The 25,559-nt window shown below is 41.0% G+C and overlaps 1 protein-coding gene and 1 non-coding gene across 9 annotated transcripts in view; both read left to right on the forward strand.

The window, feature by feature from the left end:
• The window catches only part of PROM1 (prominin 1), a 115,256-nt gene that overhangs the window by 65,786 nt on the left and 23,911 nt on the right, over positions 1–25,559 (forward strand). For all 8 annotated transcript variants that reach the window (XM_007167338.2, XM_007167335.2, XM_007167337.3 and 5 more), the window contains exons 5-12: positions 5,214–5,334; positions 9,345–9,408; positions 10,301–10,390; positions 15,061–15,278; positions 17,439–17,513; positions 19,768–19,831; positions 22,673–22,832; positions 25,210–25,362. In XM_007167338.2, the coding sequence (XP_007167400.2) occupies positions 5,214–5,334; positions 9,345–9,408; positions 10,301–10,390; positions 15,061–15,278; positions 17,439–17,513; positions 19,768–19,831; positions 22,673–22,832; positions 25,210–25,362 (945 nt within the window). The remainder of the gene's footprint in view (positions 1–5,213; positions 5,335–9,344; positions 9,409–10,300; positions 10,391–15,060; positions 15,279–17,438; positions 17,514–19,767; positions 19,832–22,672; positions 22,833–25,209; positions 25,363–25,559) is intronic.
• Positions 22,996–23,102, forward strand: LOC114236013 (U6 spliceosomal RNA). Its single transcript, XR_003622060.1, has one exon. It is a non-coding gene; the product is annotated as a U6 spliceosomal RNA (small nuclear RNA).

A 25,559-nucleotide genomic window follows, 5' to 3' on the forward strand; every position in this document is an offset into this window, starting at 1 on the left:
GCATAGGTGTTAATGAGAAAGATCCCCTAGTATATGTGGAATATATGTGGTCATATTCTTTTTCCGTTTGAGCTTTTCCAAAGGCAGCTGCAAAGTGTTTGAATTCCACAGACGTTGACATATGTTTACGTAAGTCTGTTTGACCATCAGCAGAAGATTACATTTCCACATCTCACTGTGGACTGTTTAAGCAGATGTGTCTTACTCCAGAAAAAGCCAACTTTTCTCTCCTTTCCTTTGCATTTGTCATCACTGCATTTTTCAGAATTTCAAAAAGGTTATAAGCAACAACAAAAAGGAACAGCTGTGCCTTTATTTCTCCAGAATAGAGGTTATTTCTAAGTTTCCCAGTATGGTAAGTCAGCTTTTGCCAATTACTGTGGTGAAACTGAATCCCAGTCCTTTTCAGGAAGATGGCTATTTTCTTTTTTCTTTTTTTTTTTTTTTTTTTAAGATGGCTATTTTCAAAGTTCACTTTCTTTTTTTTTTGTTACAATGTGATGTCAATTCCTGGTGTGGAGATCACAAGCTTCCAGAAAAGAAATTGAGCTAGCATGCCTTGGAAATCATGAGACTTGCTTAATGAGAGAGTTAGTTATATAAAATTGAAATCGAAATTGAAAAATTATCTTTAAAAAGTAAGAGATCAGTTACAGACAGAGCATTTATTTGGCTCTTATTGGCTAATTTCATTGTCAGTAGAAATTGGTAGAAAAAACTGCTACAAATTTTAAATGTTTAGCCATACTCTAAAAACTTTAAGTATTTACTTTTAAGTAGAGAAAATCGGTCTGTCCATATAAAATACAGAAGTTATAGTGCTAATATGTCATAAAAATAAATTCCTATCTTCTGCTAAAAATTTCAAGAGATTTTGTTGTACTACATAAAATTTTCGATAGCTTAAAGGCTTTTGTGTCAATGCCAGAGAATTGATAGTCATTTGACTATCATTTGATTGAAATTTTATTCCCTTTTTGTGTGAGGTGAATTTCCCTCATTATCGTCATATCCTAATAGTTGACTGGTGTTTAAAAAAACAAAACAAAACATTAATTTCATGTGATTTTTTTGTGTGCATGCTTAAAAGAACATTGAATACTAAGGAATGTCTAAATCAACAACAACAAAAAGAATAACTTTTTAATTCTCTATTTGTGTTTAACTAAGGGTTTTAAATTTGGGATTACAAATGGAGACCATCAATTGGTTTGTGTAGTACTTAAAATTTTTTTCTTTGATTTGTTGCTAATATTTAAAAATGGGAAAAAATTTTTTTAAATGGGAGACTTTACGTATGAATCCAGATTCCCAGATTTTTGTGAATAATCGGAAGAGCTGGTCTTCTTCCATCACAGTAGCACTTACTGGAGCAACAGAGCATCTGCCCCACCCCCATCTTTATCTCCAGCTCCCACAGGTCCATACCAGGCACTTTGCCCTTCATGCTTTCTGCCTGCCTGTGTAGGCATTTGAATTTGCTGTCTTTAATTTAAATATAAAACTTACAATGAGTTATGAGTGTGAAAATCAGCTTTGAAAGTTGCTAAATTCTATCCCAGAATTCTGTTTAGTACAGTTTTTTTTTTAATGATTAATGCTTTCATTTTAATTAGATCTGTAACTGAGTAACAGAAATGTGTCCTTTTAAATATGGTGTATTGAAATTCAGCATTGTATTGCAATGCTGTGTTTACTGATTGATGATTTTTGGAGTAACAGCATTTATGCAATAAAGGAACAAAGATAGTTTCTGACTTGGACATTCTGAACATATGGCTAATCTTCTAAATGGATCAGATGAAACAAAGCCCAGTCCGTAAATCCGCCTTCACTGAGCACCCACCATGGACACGAGACCCTGCATTAGCCAAGGTTGACAAAGAAGCAGTTTCCACCTCTTTTTAGGGAAGTTAAACATAGCTGGAAATAAAGGCAAAATAGACTATGAAGTGAGAAAAACCCATCAGAACTTCAGGGCGAGACCTCTGGGAGTTCAAGGCAAGATGTCCTTCTCCTATCCAGGGGGTTCAGGGAAAGCCACGTGGACTTGGACTTGCTGTTTGTTTCCCAAGTTCACTTTGACTTATATGACAAAAATGGGTCTGGAGCATGACGAATGACAAATAATTTGGACATGATGGGGAGAGAGCAAGGGCCCCCAGTGTGAAATCCTCTGGCGGGCAGGTATATTCAGGTGGTGATCCTGACTTGTCATGGTGTAGAATGGTTGAAAATTGGCGTGGTAAATAAAGCTCCAGGTACATTACTATGACTCAGCATTTTTTTCCCCTTCTGTTGACACTACTCCAAAGTCATTATTTTGGGTCGTTTGGTCTTATTTTGCATGAATGAATCATTTAATAACTATTATTGCTCTGGTGTAATGCCAGCCTCATAAATACCAGTGCAGACTTAAGACCAACAAAAATGGATTCTAAGGTGGTCCTTTCAAATGTCAGAGGATATTGTTAATTAGATCTTTTAAAGATTATCATCAACATGAACCCAAACTTAAAAAAAAATCGAAGACACCTTGTGGACATCCAGTACCCCTCTCCTTTGTAGTCTGAGAAGCACTGATCTAATCTGATTTCTAGTTTTTGATGCCAACTGAAGCTCACAGAGGGAAGGGACATTCTCAAGCTCACACAGTATGAGATAGTGGCAGTTGTGGGACCAGAACCCAAGTCTCATGTTCCTCCTTTATTGCATATTCCACTGCACCTTGGGTTTTTTTTTGTTTTTTTTTTAAATTAATTTATTTATTATTCATTTTTGGCTGTGTTGGGTCCTCGTTGCTGCACGCGGGCTTTCTCTAGTTGTGGCGAGCAGGGGCTACTCTTCCTTGCGGTCCGCAGGCTTCTCACTGCAGTGGCTTCTCTTGTTGCGGAGCAAGGGCTCTAGGCACGTGGGCTTCAGTAGTTGTGGCACGTGGGCTCAGTAGTTGTGGCACGTGGGCTCTAGAGCGCAGGCTCAGTAGTTGTGGTGCACGGTCTTAGTTGCTCCGCGGCATGTGGGATCTTCCCGGACCAGGGCTTGAACCCGTGTCCCCTGCATTGGCAGGCGGATTCTTAATCTCTGCACCACCAGGGAAGTCCCCACTGCACCTTGTTAACCATAAAAAATGTTGTGCAACATTGTGTTACAGACTTTGGGGGATTAGTTTGGAAAGGCAATGCACCTATGTAATATTGCTATGGGAAAATAGGTTTATTTCTCTATCTTTTAAAAAATTTTTATTTTTTTATTGAAGTATAGTTGATTTACATTATTGTGTTAGTTTCAGGTGTATGGCACAGTGAGATATATATATATATTATTTTTCAGATTCTTTTCCCTTATAGGTTATTACAAAATATTGAGTATAGTTCCCTATGCTATACAGTAGCCCCTTGTTGGTTATCTATATTATATATATAGTAGTGTGCATATGTAAATCCCAACCTCCTAATTTATCCCCCTCCCCCTTCCCCTTTGGTAACCAGACCAGCAATGCTCCTTGGAATGACTCATGACAGAAATGGGGCAAATGACTCCCCAATTACCCAAGACTGAGAGGTTTCCTGGGAATGTGGGACTTTTGGTGCAAAAATGGACAGTTGGCCATCCTACCTGTAAATATATGAATGCATCATGCTTAAGATGTTGCTTTTGGTGAAGAAGCAGAAGTATTCATATTCTGCATCAGAATTTTTCCCCCAAAGTTTGCGTATTATTTGCAAAACTTTCTTCTAGAAACATAGTTACACCTTCCATTGGATGGTTACAAACCAACAATTTATTACAAACTAAAAATTTTGTTAACTTCTGGAGGTAACTTCTGTAGGGTGTGTTATGAGCTTATATAATTTCTTGCTGCCATCTAGTGGCTAAATCCAACAGGACCTTGGTGATTAGCGATCTTAAATGTAACATTTTAATGTTTAAAGGCCTTGACACAAAAACAAACCAGTTGGATTTGTCAGGGGATTGTTAGTAATTAGTAGACATTAAGAGCTCTTACAATGATTAAATGTAGACATTTCAGATGGCTCGAAAAATATGGTTTTTATTTTCATGTAGAGTAGCTTTTCATGTAAGATGCCTCTCATGTGGTGTTTTTATTTATTTATTTATTTTTGGCTGCCTTGGGTCTTCGTTGCTGCACACAGGCTTCCTCTAGTTGTGGCGAGCGGGGGCTACTCTTCGTTGCAGGTGTGGGGGCTTATCACTGTGGTGGCTTCACTTGTTGCAGAGCACGGGCTCTAGGCGCCTGGACTCAGTAGTTGTGGCTCACGGGCTCTAGAGTGCAGGCTCAGTAGTTGTGGCACACGGGCTTAGTTGCTCCGCGGCATGTGAGATCTTCCCAGACCAGGGCTCGAACCCATGTCCCCTGCATTGGCAGGCGGATTCTTAACCACTACACCACCAGGGAAGCCCTCATGTAGTGTTCTTGAAACTCTTTATTAAAGTGCATTTTATATGGAGAAAAGTGTTCCTATCATAAGCACATATGTGCGAATTTCTATGAAGTGAACACAGTAACTACACCATTACCCACCCCTCCCCCAAATATAACCACTGACTTTTAGCACCATCATTTTGTTTGATTTTGTACTTCACATAAAGTGGAAGGAGACGGTATATACTCTATGGCTTGCAGCTTATATAGTATTTTAATGCTAAAGTAATTCACGTTTCTTTTCAACCTGGGCAATGCAGTAGCTACCAAAGACAATTAGATTAACCAAAAACATTAGAAAGCCCAAACCATTCTTATCATTGTAGTATTTTTCCTGACAGTCTTCTTGAGGGGAGCAGAGGTATGCATGTAGTGTGTGTGTGTGCACGCCCTGCACGGAGAGTGTATACCTACATTTGCATCTGTACAGAAGTGGGACTGTATTCCACACCCTGTCTTATAACCTTTGTAACTTCTATTTCCTGAACATTGTTCCATTTATAAGACTCATATTTAACAGAGCAACGTGTCTTGAATGGATATGTGTCTTCCCTGAGAAGACTGAGTCTTGTTCTGTGGCCCACATTTGGTGGTGGGGGGATTATGGGATGGAGGCAGGAAGCCTGTAGCAGTGGAGGGGCTGGGCTTGGGGAGGAGGGGTTCTCTGCACAGGAAGACCTTCCACCTCCCCCCCGGCTGTGGACTGCTCCGCACCTGGCCACACGGCCATGGCTCCCACAGTAAATGCTCTCCTTTCCTTTTCCTGCAGCATTGGTATCATCTATGGTTTTGTGGCGAACCAACACATAAGGACTCACGTTGAAAAGACGCGGAAATTGTCAGAAAGTAATTTCAACGACTTGAGAACTCTCCTGAATGCAACTCCAGGGGTAAGGACCACAATCTGTATGTCCCATGCTGCTTTGTGTTTGAGGCCTTTGGGAGTTCCTGTATATATTTGGAATCTTCTTTGGACCTTCTGGAAACCCTATAATCATTGTAGACAGGTGTTGTCTTTTTATTTTAAAGATAAAGGAATAAAGGCCTAGCAAGTGATTTTCAAAAGAGTACAAAGCATAATTTCAGAATTGGTGCTTTTATTTTATTGCATTTTACTTTATTTCTTTTCTTTTATTAAAGTATAACATATAATTATATTACTTATTATAAAAGTGCTTAACCATTTTAAAGGTCTCATGACTTTTTCAATTATATTTATTTATTTTTGGCTGTGTTGGTCTTCATTGCTGCGTGCGGGCTTTCTCTAGTTGTAGCGAGCGGGGGCTACTTTTCATTGCGGTGTGCGGGCTTCTCATTGCAGTGGCTTCTCTTGTTGCGGAGCATGGGCTCTAGGCGTGCGGGCTTCAGTAGTTGTGGCTCATGGGCTCAGTAGTTGTGGTGCACGGGCTTAGTTGCTCCGCGGCATGTGGGATATTCCTGGACCTGGGCTCGAACCCGTGTCCCCTGCATTGGCAGACAGATTCTTAACCACCAGGGAAGCCCCATGACTTTTTTTTTTTTTTTTTTTAAAGATTTATTATTTTTTTATTGATTAATTGATTGATTGATTGATTGCTATGTTGGGTCTTCGTTTCTGTGCTAGGGCTTTCTCTAGTTGTGGCAAGTGGGGGCCACTCTTCATCGCGGTGCGGGGACCGCTCTTCATCGCGGTGCGCGGGCCATTCACTATCGCGGCCCCTCCCGTTGCGGGGCACAGGCTCCAGACGCGCAGGCTCAGTAATTGTGGCTCACGGGCCCAGCCGCTCTGCGGCATGTGGGATCTTCCCAGACCAGGGCTCGAACCCGTGTCCCCTGCATTATTGGCAGGCAGATTCTCAACCACTGCGCCACCAGGGAAGCCCCCCATGACTTTTTTAAAAAAGAAAAATCTTTGGTGCCACTGTCCTTTCTTTTTCACAATATCATTAACTCCCCATCGTTTCCTTGAAGTTACTCTGGTAATGAAACCTTTCTGTTTTATAAAAACTTATTTGCTAATATCTGTACAGATGTGTAAAATTCCTTGGGAAGGAGAGACACACGCACATACGCACGGAGGTTGTCTCTGGGGACAGGGTGACCTGAGGGCACCTTTTTTCTGTATCCCAGAAGCACACTGATGCTTTGCCTATTCAGAACATCTTTTTTAAAAACCTCTCAGCAGAGGGCTTCCCTGGTGGTGCAGTGGTTAAGAATCTGCCTGCCAATGCAGGGGACACAGGTTCGAGCCCAGGTCCAGGAAGATCCCACATGCCACAGAGCAACTAAGCCCATGCGCCACAACTTATGAGCCTGCCCTCTAGAGCCCATGAGTCACAGCTACTGAAGCCCGCAGGCCTAGAGCCCATGCTCTGCAACAAGAGAAGCCACTGCAATGAGAAGCCCGCGCACCACAAGGAAGAGTAGCCCCTGCTCGCTGCAACTAGAGAAAGCCCGTGCGCAGCAACGAAGACCCAACACAGCCAAAAATTAAATAAATAAATAAATAAATAAATAAATAAAAACCTCTCAGCAGAAACCATCAAACATATGATGCTGAGCTAATGGGTACCAGCATGCAGAGAGAAGGATGCTATCCTATTAGATTCACTAAGAGCCTGCCAGAATCCATGGGCTTCCTTACACAGGGATGTGTTCTTATAGGTTTAATATATTCTAAAAAAATGCCAACACATTAAATATGGTACTAGTTTTTTAATATGTGGTTGGAACTAAAAATGCAAGGAGTGCAGGAATTTTTAATACTGAGATTATAGAAGCTAACTTTATTCAGCTTTATAGCCTGTGCAGAGAGGGAAATGCTTCATTTCCCCAGTTTGTGAGTAAAAATTCATAGTATTTTTTACCTATCATTCTAAAGATGCCAAAGTAAAATCTGTTTCCTAAAAAGTTGGCAAAGTTAAACACATAGCAATCATGGCTGGTGAACTTTGCGATTGCTTTGATAATCTTGGAAAGAGACTAAAGTGTTATGGCTTTGGGGGAAACTTATCTAGTTCAAAATATATGAAAGAGCTCTAACAAGTCTAGAAAAAATTGGGCAGAGAATGTCAATAATTGATTTACAGAGGAAATATAACTGGTCCCAAACATCATAAATTTTTTTTAATACATCTTTATTGGAGTATAATTGCTTCACAATGCCGTGTTAGTTTCTGTTGTACAACAAAGTGAATCAGCCATATGCATACATATATCCCCATATCCCCTCCCTCTTGAGCCTCCCTCCCACTCTCCCTCTTCCACCCTTCTACGTCGTCGCAAAGCACCGAGCTGATCTCCCTGTGCTATGCAGCTGCTTCCCACTAGCTAACTATTTTACAGTCGGTAGTGTATATATGTCAATACTACTCTCACTTTGCCCCAGCTTCCCCCTCCCCACTGTGTCCTCAAGTCCATTCGCTATGTCTACGTTTTTATTCCTGCTCTGCCACTAGGTTCATCAGTACCATTTTTTTTTTTTAGATTCCATATGTATGTGTTAGCATACGGTATTTCTTTTTCTCTTTCTGACTTACTTCACTCTGTATGACAGACTCTAGGTCCGTCCACCTCACTACAAATAACTCAATTTCGTTTCTTTTTACGGCTGAATAATATTCCATTGTATACATGTGCCACATCTTCTCTATCCATTCATCTGTCAGTAGACACTTAGGTTGCTTCCATGTCCTGGCGATTGTAAATAGAGCTGCAATGAACATTGTGGTACATGACTCTTTTTGAATTATGGTTTTCTCAGGGTATATGCCCAGTAGTGGGATTGCTGAGTCGTATGGTAGTTCTATTTTTAGTTTTTTAAGGAACCTCCATACTGTTCTCCATAGCGACTGTATCAATTTACATTCCCACCAACAGCGCAGGAGGGTTCCCCTTTCTCCACACCCTCTCCAGCAATTATTGTTTGTAGACTTTTTGATGTTGACCATTGTGACCGGTGTGAGGTGATACCTCATTGTGGTTCTGATTTGCATTTCTCTAATGATTAGTGATGTTGAGCATCTTTTCACGTGTCTCTTGGCCATCTGTATGTCTTCTCTGGTGAAATGTCTATTTAGGTCTTCTGCCCATTTTTTAATAGGGTTGTTTGTTTTTTTGATATTGAGCTCCATGAGCTGTTTGTATATTTTGGAGATTAATCCTTTGTCCGTTGTTTCATTTGCAAGTTAACCTTAGTCTAGTAATAGGAGAAATGAACAATTAAAAATGCACATTTTCACTAAGAAGATGGGCAATAGTTATTTTATTTAAAAGTGGTAATACCCAGTGTTGCAGAGGGTGTGGGGAAGCAGACCCACAAAGACACAGTAGGCAGAAGGGTGAGTGGCCCCAGCAGAGGTCAGTAATAGCTGCTAAGTAAAATGATCCTAGGGTGGTAGATTTCACAAGGCGTCAAATTCTTTGCAGTTCCTCCTTTCAAGAGGTGGATCTGTTTTCCATCCCCTCAAATCTTGGATGTGTCTGTGACCTGCTTTGACCAAATGAATGAAGTAGACGTGACCTTGTGCTAGTTTTGACCTTAGGCTTCCAAAGGCCTTGCAGTGTCTACTCTTGTCCTCTTGCTAGAGGGACCACTACGTGAAAACACCCAGGCTGGCCGCTTGGGAGGAGAGACCACATAGAGAGAGGGATCCATCTGTCCCCAGCCAAGCCAGCGCCAACCAGGAGATCGGCATAGCAATCCACAGAATCATGAGAAATAAGAAATCATATTTCTTAAGCCAATAAGAAGTCTGAGCATCCAAAAAATAGAAATATCTCTGAGAACCTGCTTTCTTTTAAAAAACACTCTGATTCAGGATAATTTTCATATGTTAAATCTCTTTTTATTGTGGCTTGGGAAACCTCCAGAAGAAGAAGTTTCATGTAATCTTTTTTTTTTTTTTTTTTTTTCTTTAAGCAAATCGACTATGTACTGGACCAGTATACCACCACAAAGGCAAGGGCATTCTCAGATCTGGACAGTGAGTAAAATTGAACGTTGCCTCAAATGTGTTTGTTTTGGCGAGAAGATGCTATGGCCATGTCCCATAAAACATGGACTAAGAAATGTAGTATTCTGTTTCTGCAATTTCTGTGTGAACAAAGGGGGAAAGCAGAACAGTAATTCCCTAGCATTATTGACAACGTGTAGTTTGTTACTCAGCCATTAAAGCCTAGCATTTATTATAAAAATGCTTCTGCTTTCCTGCAGTCACAGGCACCTGTTCTTCACTCCCCACGTGAGAGAAGAATTGGGTCTCTGTCCGATCTGCTGTTAAAGACAGATATGGGCCCCCCGGAGAAGCCAGTGGCTTCAGGAATTAGAGGGGTGGGCGGTGCTGGTCCCCACATGCTCAGTAGTTAGCAACCAGGGGCTGTTGCCCTCAAGACGACATCTGGCAACATCTGGAGGCATTTTCAGTGTCCCGGTTGGGTCCCATCCTTTGGCAGATGCCAGGGATATGGCTAAAAACCCTGCAACGCACAGGGCAGGTCCCACAGGAAAGACGGATCCGACCCCCGACGTCGATGGAGCCCGGGTTCAGAAACCCTGGTGCAGCTGGAGAGGTTAGGGACACCTGCAGCCGTGAATCAAGGTGATAAAGTGAACCTATTCCTAGTACAAAGAAACCCCGAGTCTGCGGTGGTTAAGTTTTCACGGGGGGCGCAGCTGGTGTGAGGGCTTGGAAGTGTGCCAAGAAATCTCCGCACGAGAGGCCACGGCCATACGGGGCGTGGAGTGAAAAGTGGGATTTCACGTCGGGAGAGACTAAACCAGGCAACGAAATCGGCATCGGGAAGAGACTGAGAGGTAAGAGGAGGCTAAAGAAAGAGACCCCACCCTCACTGTCCCTTATGCTTCTTGGAATGTAGATATTAAGTTGTTGCTGGGAGGCGGAATTTTCGAACACCTCAAGCCTAGAGTGGTCCCTGTGCTGGATGACATCAAGGCCATGGCAGAAGGTGAGCACGGTGGCAGCAGGACCAGGACAGCCTCCACCCGGAAGGCTCAGCCTCCGAGGCTCCCTCGCCCTTTTCTCGTTTTCCCTGAGGGTCAGCTGGGGCAGAGCCACAGTCTGTCCTTCCTTCCTCCCTCCCTCCCTCCCTTTCTCTCTTCCATCCTTCCCACCTCCCTTCCCTCCTTCCTTTTTCCCTTCCCTCCTCCCTCCCTCCCTCCCTTCTTTCCTTCCTTCCTTCCACACCTGACCCCTGCCTATCTTTCCAGTCTCTTCCACCAGCACCCCACTTTCCATTCCAGCCGTGAATCTCAGTGTTCATTCTGATGTAAGTCCCCAAAGGTGTCATTCTTCCCCAGACCCTGTACTGCACAGGCTTCCTCTGCCTGAAATGCCACAGAACCTTCTTCATCTAACATACATATTAGAAAATTGTGTTCCTAGAATGTGTATTTAGCCTTGACAAAGACTGAAGTTTAAAACAGCAAGGCTTGTCTTTAGGATGAGTCTTACCCCTATGGTTGAATCAGTCAATCACAGCAGAGGTTCAGTTGTACCTGAATAAAGGAAAATAGATGGAGGAAAAAAGAAAACAAACAAAAAAATAAGTTTTCTTGCTCTTGTCCTTACTGGGATATTGTTAGTGTACAACAGTTGTCCGAAGTTCACAACAAATACACTTAAACTCAATTGAAATAAATCTTCAGCCAGTGGTTAATTTTGGTTCTGTCCATTAGCCATATTTCTGATGGAAGGAGATCGGTTGGGGAGGGGTCCTTCTTTCCTTCCTTCCCCTCATGGTGAGGAAATGAGGCCTCCTGCCAACCGTGTTATTGACCGAGGAAGCTGATTGTCCAGCCCCAGTCAGTCCTCAGACGAACGCAGCCCCTGCTGCCAGCTTGACTGCAACCTCAGGAGAGATCCTGAGCTCAACCACTCAGCTAAGCCAATCCCAGATTTCTGACCCTCACATACTGTGTGAGATAGTAAACCTTTGTAGTTTTAAGCTGCTGACTTTTGGAATAATATCTCCTGCAGCAATAGATAACTAATATGGTGCACAATCCGCAGTGACAGCTATTTTCCTAAACCATCAATTTCCTATCCAGCCTTCAACACATGGAGAAGGAGAACTAAAAGCTTCTGATTTCGTAGTCAATATACTATGCTATTTGTGACTCATCAGAATATAATACTCCTTGATTTTAAGGCAGCATATATTGTATAGACCATTGGATTAATTAATGTCTTTTTTGGGGAAGAGGAAAGTACTACATTAAATGCAAAATTGATTGCATGCTCATTTCACTAAAGTTAAAATGTAAAAAAGAAAGCAAAAGGAGCCAGTGAGTCAGGGAAATACGGTAATCTTTAAAAACTGAAAGATGGCCCACTATGGAAACAAAAAATAATGAGTGAAAGAAAAAATGCACAAAAATGGTAACACAATGGACTAATAAGGGGCATTGTTTTAGATAAAGAGCTCATGTCCAAGGAGTGTAACCTCTTATTCCTGTTAATTAGTACATTTTCTTACAACTGAGTGTTACATTTCTTTCCTCCAATAACCCCATTTACAACACAAAATGAACTCTTTGTCTTCACGGCCGACAGATGGCCCCCAAACCGTGTGTTATTGTCCTTTATTGAAAATTAAATGGCATTAGTCATAAAATGACACCCTACATAAGTAGGGTGTCAGGTTGAAATATCAAAATACTAAAAAAGTGAATTTGCAATGGAGCAACATGTGCTTGTTTATTAAGCCCTTTAACTAATAGTATGTAGTGGAGGGTCTGATAACTACCGTAATTTCAAAGTAGTGATGAGCAGACACAATACTGCCAGATACCAGCAAACACTGAATATTAAATGAAAATATTTCTGATTTCTTCAGTGACAGAGGCACTGAAACAGAGGCAACACAGCACAGTGTACCTTTGAAAGAACAGTTAGGAATCTGGAGTTCAAGAGCTGGTGTGACCACAGAATGATGCCAGGCATCTCTGCACCCCAGATCCCTCTCAAGTCAGTTCATTGGAGTAGTGGTCGGCCAAGATCCCTCCCAGCTCCCAAATTATGTGAAGATAAATGCTGTGCAAAATGGTGCAACGTGGTTGGCATGTACCTTTACTTTTTGCCTCATGGTTTGCCCAGTTTTTAATGTTTGCATTACAATTCTAGCTGGATTAGAGTCGATTAAAACAGATTTTTTTTTCTTTTCAGTGCTTCCTGTATTATTGAAGTGCTTTATATATTATATATATATATATATATATATATATATATATATATATATATATAATTTTTTTTTTAAAGCCAGCCTGAATAAGTTAAACTCTAGCCTCTGATGTTGCCAGAGTTTCTTAAAATGTACTCAATAAACTGCTTTGGCAAGTTTTTTGCTAAAAATCCTTTGCAGCCTTATGTGTCTGGTGGCCTTTGGAGAAAGCAGAAACATGCAAATGGATTTGTGCAAATCCTATTTGAGCTGCAGGCCAGGACCTATAAAGGAAATGTTCTATGAACTAGTAAAATGTTAATTAGCTAAAATTGAGAATTTAAAATACCTTTCCACTGACTCCAGATGCATAATATATGTGATCTTGGTAGGCTTGGAATGACCCCCCGAGTTATAACCCAGTAGACATTTTATAAAATGCTTTGAAGCCTTTGGAAAATAAAACAAATTATTACTTCTGAGTCCTTCTTGGGACATGACAGTGTAGCACCCATAACCTAGAATGTCTATTCACGGTGCCTAAATGGACACATGTTTTCTGGGCCATCAACTTGTTTTATCATCCATCGTTCTTTGTTGTTGCTGTTGTTTGTTTGTTTGTTTCTTGCCTTAAAATAACTCATCTTGAAGTCAAAGTGGAAAAGGCAATGAGAGGTAAACCACAGAACATTAAAATGTGAGGTGTGTGATGTGAGTTATATTTTGCATGCTCTTTTGCATTCTGTTGTGTGTTTCTAGTTGCAGCTGTGTTCTTTGATTCTTGTTTCCCTGTGGCAGATATTTATTGAGCCTCTAATATGAGCTGGGTACTAGCTCCATGCTTTGCTGATAATCCTGGGAGGTAGGTGGAAAAGATGAGAAACAGGTCCAGAGTGACTCTTTGATAAAATCTTTGTTATTATTATTATTATTATTATTATTATTATTATCTCAAATACTGTTCAGGTAGTAGTTCTTCTGCTACCTTGCTATAGCACCTTTGGCAAACTCACCTCTCAGGACCTCAGTTTACTCATCTGTAAATTAGGAGGCTGGTTGGGTCATCTCCTGGTTACTAGGGGAATCTGTGATTCTAGGCTGTGCCTTAGCAGGTTTGCTCTTAGGAGATGGCATTGCCCATGTCATCCAAGGTGGCACCCCAACCTAGTTTTGATGATTTACTCTGAGACCTGGGGAGGCTTCCAGGATTGGACTGTATGACCCTTCATCCCCAATTCTATCACCTTATCTGAATAGAAAATCTTGGAGTCTGCTTCAAACAATCTTTTCTCTTGAATTTTGGTCCAATCCTGGAAGGTAGTAGAGGAACTGGGGTGAGCCCTCATAATACTTTCGGCAAGAGACCACGACACCAAAGCATTAAAGTGTGTGTGTGTGTGTGTGTGTGTGTGTGTGGTTTTAGAACCAAGTTTTATGTGGTTGCCAGGGAAAATTGGGAAAACCAGTTTTTAAGGGCATTTACACTTTCCTAGCAACATGCAGTTGTGGCCTGATGCCCTGACATCTGTTCTGTGAGCCCAGAAGACTTATTTGCTTAGAAGAAAATCAGTGCCCTCTAATTTAAGTTTCACATCTTTTACTGCTGTGATTTTAAGTCGCTGTAGAAAAGAGTTGTATTTTGCTACCTCCCAAGTCATGAATATGGATTTCTATACCCCAGAGAAATCAAGATAGCAAACAATTTTTAGGGATCACCTAGTATAAGGGTGTGTCCTAGGCTGCGGGACTTCCAAAATAAAACAGGTGGACTCACTGCTGTTGAGGAATTTCAATTTGACCATTCTAATCCCCACATTTTGTGATGAACATGGTGGTGGTTTCACCATTTTTCAGAAGAAGACATTGCCAAAGAATGTTCAGGAATCGACTTCTGGTTACACAGCAAGTAGCGAAGTTGGGATCTGTACCTAGACTCGCCTGAATCCAAATCTGTGATCTTAACCATTGCTGTGTCTACTTCCAGCTCTTTGAATATCCATCACTAAATTCCTTCCGGGTGTGATCAGTTTTTATGTGAATTAAAACTGCTTGGGATTGAAGAGGCTGGCCTGTCTGGGCTGACCTCTCCAAAGCTAGGCAAGGCTAGGGCGGTGACACCTTTTCCTGTGGCTTCTGCTCCAGTGCTAGCCAGTTAATGCCGTGCCCACGAGTCCCGGTCACATTCCTAGGTTGGTACTCACCTCTGCGTATTTGAAGGAGCCCCCAGGTAGGAAAGCTGAGTCGGTTGGAGTAGCTGGCAGAGGCAGAGGAGGCCATCAATGTCCCTGTATTCCCCTTTCAGACTGCCCCTCACAGCAGGCTCCTCTGGTTGCCTTCCAGTGTCATTTACAAGTTTATCACAAGTTCCTTTAGGGTACTTTTGTAGATGAGAAGGGATTTTTCCATTTGCCAGCCCAGTGGGTGCCTCTGTTCTGAAGCGGGCTGTGTTCCTACAGAAATCCAAGAGACCAGAGAAACCCTGGTCGAAGTGAACAGTATCTTAACGGACATGAGACACTTATCTGCAAATCTTAGCAACAGCCTGAGTAACGTGAAAAGGAACCTGGAGCAAGCACTCAATGACCCCATGTGCTCTGTGCACCCGGTAATGACCACTTGCAGCAACATTATGAACTCTCTACGCCTTCTGGATGGCAGCATCGATTTTGATCAGGTGAGGAAGGTAACCTGGCTCCAGGGCAGTGTCATTGGGACAGCTGGGGAGGGCTAAGCATGGGCTCACCCATCAGGTGCCCAGTGGCTGGGGGTCTCTGTCAGCCTTCCTGGTTATTTAGCCGCCACGTTGGAACGGCTGCAGGAGGAGAGAAGGAATAATGGGAAATACTCCTTGAGAGTTCTCTGCCATTGATTTGATGAAATATATCAGAATGAATTTAGCTTCTTTTTGTTCAGATTCTTCTTTTTTTAATTTTTAATTTTGACAGTTTCAATGTGCATTTTATAAGATATTGACTATATTCCCTGTGTTGTACAATGTATCCTTGTAGCTCATTTTATCCGTAATAGTTGTACCTCTTAATCCCCAGCCCTGATATTGCCCCTCCCCGCTCCCCACTGGGAACCACTAGTTTGTTCTCTGTATCTGTGATGAATTCAGCTTTAAAAAGGAAAAAGGAAGCAGAAGGCATTTTTGTAGACCTTTAAAAATTAAAATATATTTTTAAATGATAGGCCTAGTGTATTAACCACAGGTGCCTAAATATAAGGTAATTTCTCACATTCCCAAAGAGAAGATTAGAAAAAAAAGAATTTGGAGCAACTTGAATATATAAAGTTCTGGGATGTAGATAAAATAATCATGTCTACTCATGGTTTTTAATGTATCAATATAGTGATATGTATACATCACACTTTATATAAAACAATATTTTAATATAGCTAGATTTTTCTGACTTTCACATTTCATGAATCAATTTTATTCAAACAACACTTCACATTCAACATCTGTGTTGAATCTACTACAATCACTTTTGTTGTCATTGAACAGTTTTTCAGAGTGTAGGACCTATACTTGCATTTAAATTGTTTGAAATCGAGTTCTTTTTGAGGTAACTTTTTTTTTTAACATCTTTATTGGAGTATAATTGCTTTACAATGGTATGTTACTTTCTGCTGTATAATAAAGTGAATCAGCTATACATAAACATATATCCCCATATCTCCTCCCTTTTACGTCTGGGGTAACTTTTAATTTTGATGGGCTTTTAAAACATGCAGAAAATCTGCAAGATTGGTGTACAAGGAAGCCCTGTTTACATCTTTTACCCAGATTCACCAGTTGTCAATACTTTGCTCCATTTGCTTAATAGTATTATTTTATCCATTTATCTATGTATCTATCATCTATTCGTACTATTGTATATATGCGTACAATACTATGCATTTTGTTCTTTTCTCAATCATTTGGAGGTAAGTTGCAGACATTATGCCCTTTTACCCTTAAATATTTCAGTGCATTTCCTAACTTTACATAACCATTATGATTACCAAAATTAGGACATATGACATTGACTCAATACCACCGTCTAATCCACTGTTTATATTCAAATTTTGCCGATTTTTCTAAAAAATGCTCTTTAAAAGTTTTTTTTTTTCCTTTCTCCAGTTTAAGGTCCAGTCTAGAGTACACATTGTCTTTAGTTGTCATGTGTCTTTAGTTCCTTTAATCTGGAACAGTTTCTCAATCTTTTTTCTTTGGTGACATTGACATTTTTTAAGACTGTAGGCCATTTATTTTATAGAATGACCTTCAATTTAGGTTTGTCTGATGTTCCCTCATGATTCGATTTGAGTTATGCCTATTTATCAGGGATTTCACAAAAGTGATGTTGTGTCCTTCTTGATACATTGTGTCAGGAGGCCCATGATATTTGTCCCAGAATTGGTAAGAGATAGAACACTTTAAATCCATGTATAACACTATAAATGAAAAATTTATTCCAGACCACTTACCAATATAACCACTATTACTTTTAAACATGTTTTTTAAGAGGTTGTTTACAACTGTATTCAACAAGATTCAGTACCTGAAATTGTGAGGTCACACATATTCAATCTGTGTTAAATTTCTTGCCCTTATTTTTAGCTGACTGCAATAAGAGACCTTCAAACATCTAAAATTAGTGCTTGTAGAGTCCATTCCAAGCTAATGTGTCTTCCTCCAACAATACAATATTGTTCAAAGGAAACTTAGATCACACCCTGTAATATAGAGACTTCAGGACTTGGATTTAAGATGATTCCCTTTTTTATGACAAATAATTTGGGGGGCAGGTAATCACCTTGCTTTATATCTTGTTTTATAAAATTTCAGCTCCCATCTTTGGATGAACAAATTGGTAACCTTAATGATATTCTTCAAACAAATTTGTCCAGCCTAGTCCAAAAGGTATGTTTTTTGGAAAAAAAAATACAGTAGATTATTTTAAAGAATAGAATAGTACATAAGGATATAGGTAACAGCAAAAAAGCAGTGAAATTCTGGACAGGAGTTGCCAAGAAGGGTGATAGATGTTATCCTCCAGGTAATTTTGTTCATTCCAATTCAAGAATTTTTTATTATGCATCTATTGTATGCAAAGCACCTTGCTAGGACCATAAGAGATAAAAAGAAAAACATGATCTCATCTTCCTGGGGCTCAGAATTGGACGGGTATAGTGTTGGACCCCATGCTGATTCTGACACAAGATGCTCTCCCATTCTGCCGGTGAGTCAGCCATGTTGATTTTGTTTCTTCCCATTTCTGCTCATGTGCACAGGCTGTGTGCTCTGCCTGACACTCTCTTCTTTCTCCCTCTCCTTTGCCCAGCTTCTTGGGCTACTAGGGACTAGTTACTTTAAGCTTTATATATCACTTCTTAACGAGGCCTTCCCTGGGCATCTTGACCAGATCAAAACCTTTTTTAATACATTCTTACAGCATTGCAAATATTCTTGTTAAGTTCCTCACGACTGTGATTATTGCTTTCATGTCATGATTGTGCCACAAGACTGTAAATCCTAAAACAGGCAGGGGTCACATTGGGCTAGAATACTGTGATTTCCCCAGTAGCCTAAAAGGAAGAGAATAGCTTTATTCTTGACTCTGTCTTTTATCATGGGTATAAAAAATTCATCAAATATCTATTAAACACTCATCTACATATACTAACAAAGGAAGTGTCCCCTTAAACAAGTCATTGAAAACTCTTGGTCTTTGCACTCTGATGTCACCTCATTTGTCAAATGAGGGAATTGAACCAGGAGATCTGTAAGTACTCTTCCAGTGATTAAACCTCTTATGATGGGTGACCTCCCCAAGTCCAAACACAGATAAATGTAGAGGGGTCAGTTGTACCAAACCAACACAAGCACCAGTGTGCTGGGTGGTTTAGTTGCCTTTGAGGAAACAGAAGTCATGAATGTTCTTTTTATGGCATTGATGTTGCTAAGCTAAAGTGGAAACTTGTTGGCACCATAAATCTTATAAACTTTGTAACTTAGATTGGACTGCTATAAAAGAATATCATAGAGTAGGTGGTATATAAACAACAGAAATTTATCTCTCACACTTCTGGTGGCTCAAAGTCCAAGATCAGTTTGCCAGCAGGGTTGGGTTTTGATGAGGACACTTTCCAGGTTGCAGACAGCCATTTTCTCATTGTATCCTCACAGGGTGATGAGGGCTCTCTGGGGTCCCTTTTAAGAGGGCACTAATCCCGTTCATGGGGGCTCCACCCTCATGACTTAACAACCTTCCAGAGGCCCCACCTCCTAATAACATCACACTGGGGATTAGGATTTCAACATATGCATTTTGGGGAGATAGACATTTGGTTCATAAGAGGTTGTAATCACTTCAGTGTTCCCTAGCAGATGTCTAAATATGCCAGCAGACAGTGAGAAAACAAATTAAGCCCCTTCCAGAGGAAAGGCTGTGCTGATTAGTTGAGTTGCTTGGAAATAATGACATTTTCCTGTCATGGATTTAGCTCCAAAGTGATATAGCTTGGCATGGCTGTTTGGGTTTTCGTTTTAGCCTCACTACAATTTGTATTCTTTCCAAGTTGTGTTTTAGGACGTTACTATTTTCTATGAGACTAGATCTCCAATTTTATTGTGTAATTGCGTTGGAAAGTAAGATTCTACTTTTAGCAATTCACTTTATAGCTGCACATGGTACATTGTACAGATCAGGGTTTCCTAACTTCAGCACGATTTAGGCTGGATAATTCCTTGTGGTGGGGCCTGTGCATTGCTGGATATTTAGTAGCACCCCGGCCCATGCCCACACAGTGCCAAGAGCACCCGCACAACTGTGATAACCAAAACGTCTCCAGACATTGCCAGACATCTCCTGGGGGACAAAATTGCCACCAGTTGAGAAACACTGGTATAAATACATGGAAGCTTTTAACATGAGTTAAAAGTTAAAAATTAAAAACTCTTAACATGATCTTCAACAGATACAATCTAAAACAAGTCCTCACTAAAAGGGAGTTTTTTTCTAGACTTTTAATGACTGTATCATGATCTTTTCGGCCTTAAGATGAAGGTTACATTTTAGTATTGCTCCTCTGCTCCATTCTAAGCTTACCATGAATCCTAGTGAACTGCTCTTCTACTTACACTGTATATCCATTGATTTTGAATTATTTTTTAGGGCTACAAATCTTTTAATGCTATACCTGGGATAGTGCAAAATGAAACCGTGCACGTCGTATCAGGTGAGATTCCCAAATGGAAGTAATTGTGTATCTCTTCTTGTTAAGAATTGGCTGGTTAGTACAAAGAAATGTATTGTTAAGAATTGTTCTTTTTCCCTCTTAAAAAAAATATTCTCTCACTAAAACCTTAAAAACTAAATGAATATTTCCATCGTGCTACCTTCACCAACTGATGTCGATTTAAAAAAATAATAATTCTATTAAACGCTGACTGCCATCCTCCTGTGGCTGGAAGCTGCAGGGCCGAGGGCCACACTGTGATGACAGCCTTCATCAGGAGCTATCAGAGCTGACAACAGCCATAGTTTATGATTTGGAAGGTCACATTTTGATTGTTTTCACTGTGAATTTATTTTATTTTCTAAACGAACTTAAAAGTGATTTTTTAAAAAGAATACTCTGTCTAGGGACTTACTTTGTCTCTTTAGGAAAATGTTCATCTGCCTCGGAGGCTGATGTAATGCTACTTTAGGGTCTTAAGCTTGCTTACAATTTTGGAGAGACAGAACTGAGGTCTGTCAGTTGAGAGAGTTCCACTGGTCTTAAATGACCGAATCACGTTGAATTCAGGTTATGGTATCTGGGGTGAATGTACAGAGAAAGAATGCAGTATAAACAGTTCTTTATGCAGGAATGGGAAGAAACCTGGGTTGTTTGCTAAGGGAAGACATCTCTGAAGCTATGTAAGACTATCTTCTCTCTCTCTCTTTTTTTTTTAAATCATCTCAGGGCTTCTTTTTATCTGTTGACTGAGTGGGTTTAAAATGTTGTGTTAGAGGTATTTGATTTTTTTTTTTTTTCCCTAATATTGTTCTTTCAACCCATTAAGACTTTGGGTAAAAAGGGTTTTATCCTACTACATAGTGCTTTGGATGTTTTGTGGGTTCCCTTCTGATTTAAAATATTAAGATATTCAAAACAGAGTTCATGCTTTCCTATGCTAGCATCTGAGGGCTAACCCATGCTGTACATCTGATAGCCACCTGCTTACTAATCTCTGTGTTTACTTTTTTTGTTTCCCCTTTCTGGACCTCTTCTGCCAATACATGCAGCCCTCCCTTGTAAGTCTGGCCAAGTGAGGCTTGCAGTTCGCATGAGTGAGGCCGGGTGTACACACTGTCATCACATAAACACGAGTCAGAGTTTTCCTGAATCTAAGCAAGTGCCACTCCATCAGACTGAAGACCACGCGCTGGTTTTTATGTCCTTCCAAAACCAATAACCCTTAGCTCCCATGTTTTGGGCATTAGGTCCTACCCTGCACACATATTTTGAGTGCCTGCTGTGTGCCAGGCACTGCTAGGCACTGCTGGGCTCTGGGGATGGTAGATAAAGAAGGCACGACCCCTGCCTACCCTTCAGCTGGGCGTGGATACAGATGCCCTTTATCACCCTCTGGGAACCTGGTGAGGTGTGTGCGAGGGGTCCGAGGTGGAGAGAGGGTAGCAGAAGGCTTCCTGGAGGAAGCGACATCCAAACGGAGGCCTGAAGGAGGCACCAGCCCCTTACACACCCACCAAGGCTGTGGAGTGTAGGAGGGCAGCACAGCCTGAGAAGCAGAAGGGGCCCGATTCTGAGTTGAGGAAACTGTGCGTAGGAGAGGGGACGTCTACATACCACATCTCTCAAACCCCCAGAATTCCCAAGGTTAAAAAAGAGACCTGCAGAGTTACCTTGTGGAGGGTCCTTGGGTCTTGTGGCACACGAGCCATTTGGAGGAGACATCGAGCCACTGTGAGCTCTCCTCCTATGAGCTCTCCTTGTGAACCACAGGCTTTGCAAAAAAATTCCCACCATTGTTATGTAATTTCCTTTTGGGCTGAGGCTACCACCTCCCTTAAGTTCGCTGGGAGCCCTGGGATCACATTGTGAGCTCTGCCAATCTTGTTTCTGCTGCTGGAGAGACATTTATCCGCCTTTCAGGATCAGTGGACCTTGAACTGATTAGTATGTTTTTGGTATGTCCCTGTCAAGAATCACAGTGGATAAGACCACCTTCAGATCAGGTGTGAGTGTTGGACCACGTGACAGCTCCCACCCCTGGTGGCTTTGATCCCAGGACCTGCCTTGATGGTCAGACACTGTCCAGAAAACTGGAACTTACCTCCTCTCTGAAAGATTAGGGTAGATATTAATAGAAACTATTTGACCGCTGGGAATACTATTGCTTTTTGCATGTAAGAGACACAGGTGTGCTTTAACAAGTCTCAATTTGTATGAGTCAAATAAAATTTTAACAATAGTGTCACCTGGGGTCACTTGTTCAAAAAATTGGTCCTGGAGAATTACTGTGTTCCTGAGTACCATTTCGTAGATGGAGGAATTGTTATATTATTAAATTATTTTTGCAAAATCATTTAACAGAAGCTTTACAGTTAGATAAACCCGAGTTTTCATCCCATTTCTAGTGCTTTCTGAAAAAGAGACATATGGGCAACTGATTTAACCCCTGTGAGCCTCCGCATCACCGTCAGTGAAATGGGAATAAGAAATGGGTTAACATTTATAAAAGTGCCTGGTCCATTGTACTGGCACACAGTACATCTTAATCACCCGATCCATTTTTTTCTTTTTTTAGTGAAATAAGTAGAAGAAAACTCTGGCTTGATTTCAGCACCATGTCATTTAAGTTAGCTCTCATAGCTTGCTCTTTTGTTAAGTAATTGCTTTTTGATGGGCTTAGCTACATTCATGCTTGTTGTAGAACGTTTTCATATTTTAAACACATACACAACATGGGAAAAACTAAAAGCATTTCAAGCTTTTCACTTGAGTTCCGAGATAAAGTTTCTTGTCTCCTCTAGGTTTGAAAATGCATAACTGAGGCATCTTTGTTTTCAGATGTCAAAATGACCTTGGATTCCATTGGTTCTGATATCAAAAATATAAGCAAAAATATTCCTATTCAGGATAAGCTGTCAAATTTCATTCGTTACCTTAACGACACGGAAAATTACATCCACCGCCATTTACCCACTTTGGAAGAATATGATTCATACAGGTGAGTGCCTCCTTTGAGCTGGTACACTAAAGAGTGAAACTTGCTATGGAACGAGATAAAAATGTGACAATATAACCAGGATAATCTTATGAGAGCAAATTGTACAAAGAGGTCATAATGTGATATGTATTCACTCTAGTTTATGTTCATTAAAAAAATTGAAGTGTTCACTTCGGTAGCATGTATACTAAAATTGTAACTATACCAAGAAGACTAGCTTGGCTGCTGCGAAAGGATGGCATGCAAATTCGTGAAGCGTTCCATTTTTTTTTTTTTTTAATTGAGGACTGAAAGTTCTTGAGCCAAATAGTCAATTATTTGCAATTTTGATGTCATCCATGGCTTCCGAAATCTTGGTTATAATTATCTAAGGTATGTAACAGGATTTTAAAACTTAAAAGGAATTTAAAAAGGGCATTGGGATAATATTTTTCTTTTTGTTGGTTTATAAAAGAAATATGTAGAGGTTGGTTCTTACAGAAAGAGCATCCTTGAAACCAGTGAACTGTGTGAAGCTACTGTCGTTCCCAGCTCTTTGCCCTTTAGAAAAATGCTAGTAGTAGGGTTTGGCCTTGGGAGATGATGGTGGACATAGATCTAAGACAAGAGCGCTATGGAAGGCAGGACTTAGAGACTCGAGGCATTTCCAGGATCATGTGAGATGTAAGATGTGCTCTCCTCTCTGAAAGGCTCAGCCCCACCACCGCCCACTGGAACTATTCCTACTACTCAAACCCACGGAGATCCTGGACACTCCCATTCCTGTTCAGGTTATTTATTATGCAAGAACACAAGATAAACATAAAATAATAACAATAGTTGCTAGCCTTTAGGGAAGAGTCGCAATGTGCCTGCCACGTGCTGTCCAAATGGCATCTCATTTAATACTCAGAAAAATCTCCTGGGTTGTGTTCTGTTTATAATCCTGTTTCTTAGAGGCTCAGGGAGGTGAAGTGATTTTTCAACTCCCACCTGACTATGCCCTTAATTATCAATATGCCATTTCCTACTGTGTGGCTTGGCCACCCCAGCAGGTGTCGGAACAAACATAAGACAGACCCTTTCCCAATGAACTTACAATCTCAGAGGTCAGACTTTCACAGATGAAAAGAATGGTACAGTGATCTGTCTACATACCAGCTCCCCCTTCCTTCCACCTTCCCCTGCCCTGAGACTGTAAGTTTATTTTAAAAAGAAATTTAATGAAGCAGATGAGGCTTGCATTAACTGTAAAGGATTTCTGAGGCCAGGTTCCAGGGCTTATTTAATTTTGTGTCCTCAGTATCTGGAACAAAAAGTCACAGAATGGGTACAGGTGGTTATTATAATTATCGAGTTGTTTTTTTTTTATAGATCTTTACTGGGGTATAATTGCTTCACAATACTGTGTTAATTTCTGTTGTACAACAAAGTGAATCAGCCTTATGCATACATATATCCCCATATCCCTTCCTTCTTGAGCCTCCCTCCCGCCCTCCCTATCCTGCCCCTCTAGGTTGTTACAAAGCACCGAGCTGCTCTCCCTGTGTTATGCTGCTGTGTCCCACTAGCTAACTATTTTACACGAGTTTGTTCTTAATTGAATGAAAAACTGTAGTGACAGCTTTTGTCGCATAAGTAAATTCTTTGTTTTATAGTGTTTTAAAGGTTGGGAAGCATTTCTACCCTTGAATGCTCCTGGGTTGCTGGAAAAGTTTGATGTACATTCCGGGAATGCCAGTAAGACCTAATTGAGGAGCCATTCTGAAACGTCTCACAGGACGATTACAAAATCGAGACTTGCATTCTGCAGGCGTCTGATTTAGGATGCTCCTAGAATTCTAAAATATTCAATGCACTCATCACATAGAGAGTGTCTGGCTCAGTAAAGAACACAATTCACTCCCCACCCCACCCCCATATATTCCTGCAACCACAAAACATTTTAGATAAAAGACCAGAGGAAGGAGACCCGAATTTCCTTATCTATTGTCTAATCATGATCTGTCTCCATCTCATCATCATTATAATAAGCACTTACAGCCTCAGGAACCTTGAAAGAACTTAGAAACCTTAAGGGGCATGGTTATCGGTAGCCTTGGAGAGGCTGAGTCAACCCTGCTTCTGGGCCCTGTGGAGATAAAGCAAAGGAAGGAAACGACAATCCCATGACCACTGAGAGCTCTTTGAAACCAAGATAAACACTGTCTTGGTTGGATTGGAGGACTAGGGGTGAAAAGGGGTCTTTTCACAGCACTCTCACCCTCTGAGGAATTAACAGAGGAATCTGATATTTGATTGCCAAGGGTTTTTCAACCACTCCAGCCCAGGTCTAGCAGCTTTTGTGTTGTGGTGATGTCACCTCTTACGTTTGCTAACACTGTGTTTGCTCCACCAGGTGGCTGGGTTCCTTGGTCGTCTGCTGTTTACTGACCCTCATAGTGATTTTTTATTGCCTGGGCTTATTGTGTGGCACGTACGGCTACAACCAGAATGCCACCCCAACCAGACGAGGCTGCGTCTCAAACACTGGAGGCATCTTCCTCATGGTGTGAGTGTTGGCTCTTCCTTGCCGTGTGGGGGGATGCAGGGAGGTAACTCTGGTGTGACAGGGACCCGGTGGTCTCTGGGTCAAGCAGTCTGGGTTCCAGTGACGTAGACGGGCTGTTGTGACTGACTTTCATCGATCTGGGAAATTCCATTAAGCATGAAAAGTAAAGGAAACTCTAGATTGGTTGCACTTTGATT

Source organism: Balaenoptera acutorostrata, chromosome 5 (genome assembly GCF_949987535.1).
Source record: "Balaenoptera acutorostrata chromosome 5, mBalAcu1.1, whole genome shotgun sequence".
Lineage (NCBI taxonomy): Eukaryota > Metazoa > Chordata > Mammalia > Artiodactyla > Balaenopteridae > Balaenoptera > Balaenoptera acutorostrata.